Raw genomic sequence first — 898 nt, 5'->3', positions numbered from 1 at the left:
CGATGGCTGGCTGCTGCCCGCTCAGGTAGCCGATCACCGGCGGCTGGGTCCCAGCGTAGAAGGCTGTGGCCGGCAGCCCGACGGGGAGTTGCTCGGAGGCGCTGTGGGTGGTCTGAATGACGGTGTGAGGGGACAGCGTGGCCACCGCCTTCACCCCCTCGTGGCCCAGAGCCTGCTGCGGAGACAAGGCGTAGGACCGGTGGGCTGGCTTTCCTAAGTGCAAGCTTCCCTTGTCGTTGAGGGCTGAGGGAGAGGTCTCACGGTTGGTGGCCTGCTGCATACCTCCATGTCTGCCGTGGGCGTGTTGCTGTTGGGGACCACCATGACGGAGGCTCGGACACCTGAGGAATCCCGCGCACCATACTCGGCAGGGCTCGAGTGGACCACCACGTGCCTGGTCTCATAATGATGGGGAGCTGGTTTATTGCCTGCTTTGACTAGACCCATGTCGGCAGAAGGTGAAATGCCGTACCTCCGGCTCTTCTCTATCTCGCCGTTCAGTACCTCCTTGGCCTGCATCGCCTGCAGCCGGCTGCTCTCGGGCTTCTTAGGGGGATCCCTGGTGACAAAGTGGCCCCCTGAGTCGGTGTACTGCACCACCACTTGGGAGGAAGGGCCGAGGGTGAGGGTGTGCGGGATCACGGTCTGATGGGGGTGCAGGGGGACCGGGATGGTTGGAGGAGAGACGTTTCTGACAGTGCTCTGGGAAGAGCTGGAAATGTGGACGTACTGGTTCTGCTGGGTGGGTGGAGGAGACCCGGCGGCGATCAGTCCAGGCGTCCTGACCAGGTGTGGCTCAACTTTGTGCCCTTGCTGGCTTAAGCCGCTCATGCTGGCCAGCAAAGTGGAATAAGCCTCCAGCTGGGAGCGCTGGGATGGAGTGGTCGCACCGGCCGAG

At 63.1% G+C, this 898-nt stretch overlaps 1 protein-coding gene across 1 annotated transcript in view; it reads right to left on the bottom strand.

Annotated features, from left to right (window-relative positions):
- Window positions 1–898, bottom strand: part of ATXN1 (ataxin 1) — a gene marked incomplete at its 5' end in the record, with an annotated part of 9,702 nt that overhangs the window by 8,485 nt on the left and 319 nt on the right. The window contains 3 exon segments of the mRNA XM_009709863.1: window position 1; window positions 4–277; window positions 280–897. The exon segment at window position 1 is cut by the window's left edge and continues 490 nt beyond it. Coding sequence (XP_009708165.1) covers window position 1; window positions 4–277; window positions 280–897 — 893 coding nt within the window.

This window comes from Cariama cristata, unplaced genomic scaffold (genome assembly GCF_000690535.1).
Source record: "Cariama cristata isolate BGI_N322 unplaced genomic scaffold, ASM69053v1 scaffold16141, whole genome shotgun sequence".
Classification (NCBI taxonomy): domain Eukaryota; kingdom Metazoa; phylum Chordata; class Aves; order Cariamiformes; family Cariamidae; genus Cariama; species Cariama cristata.
This window is presented reverse-complemented; position numbering and strand designations above follow the sequence as displayed.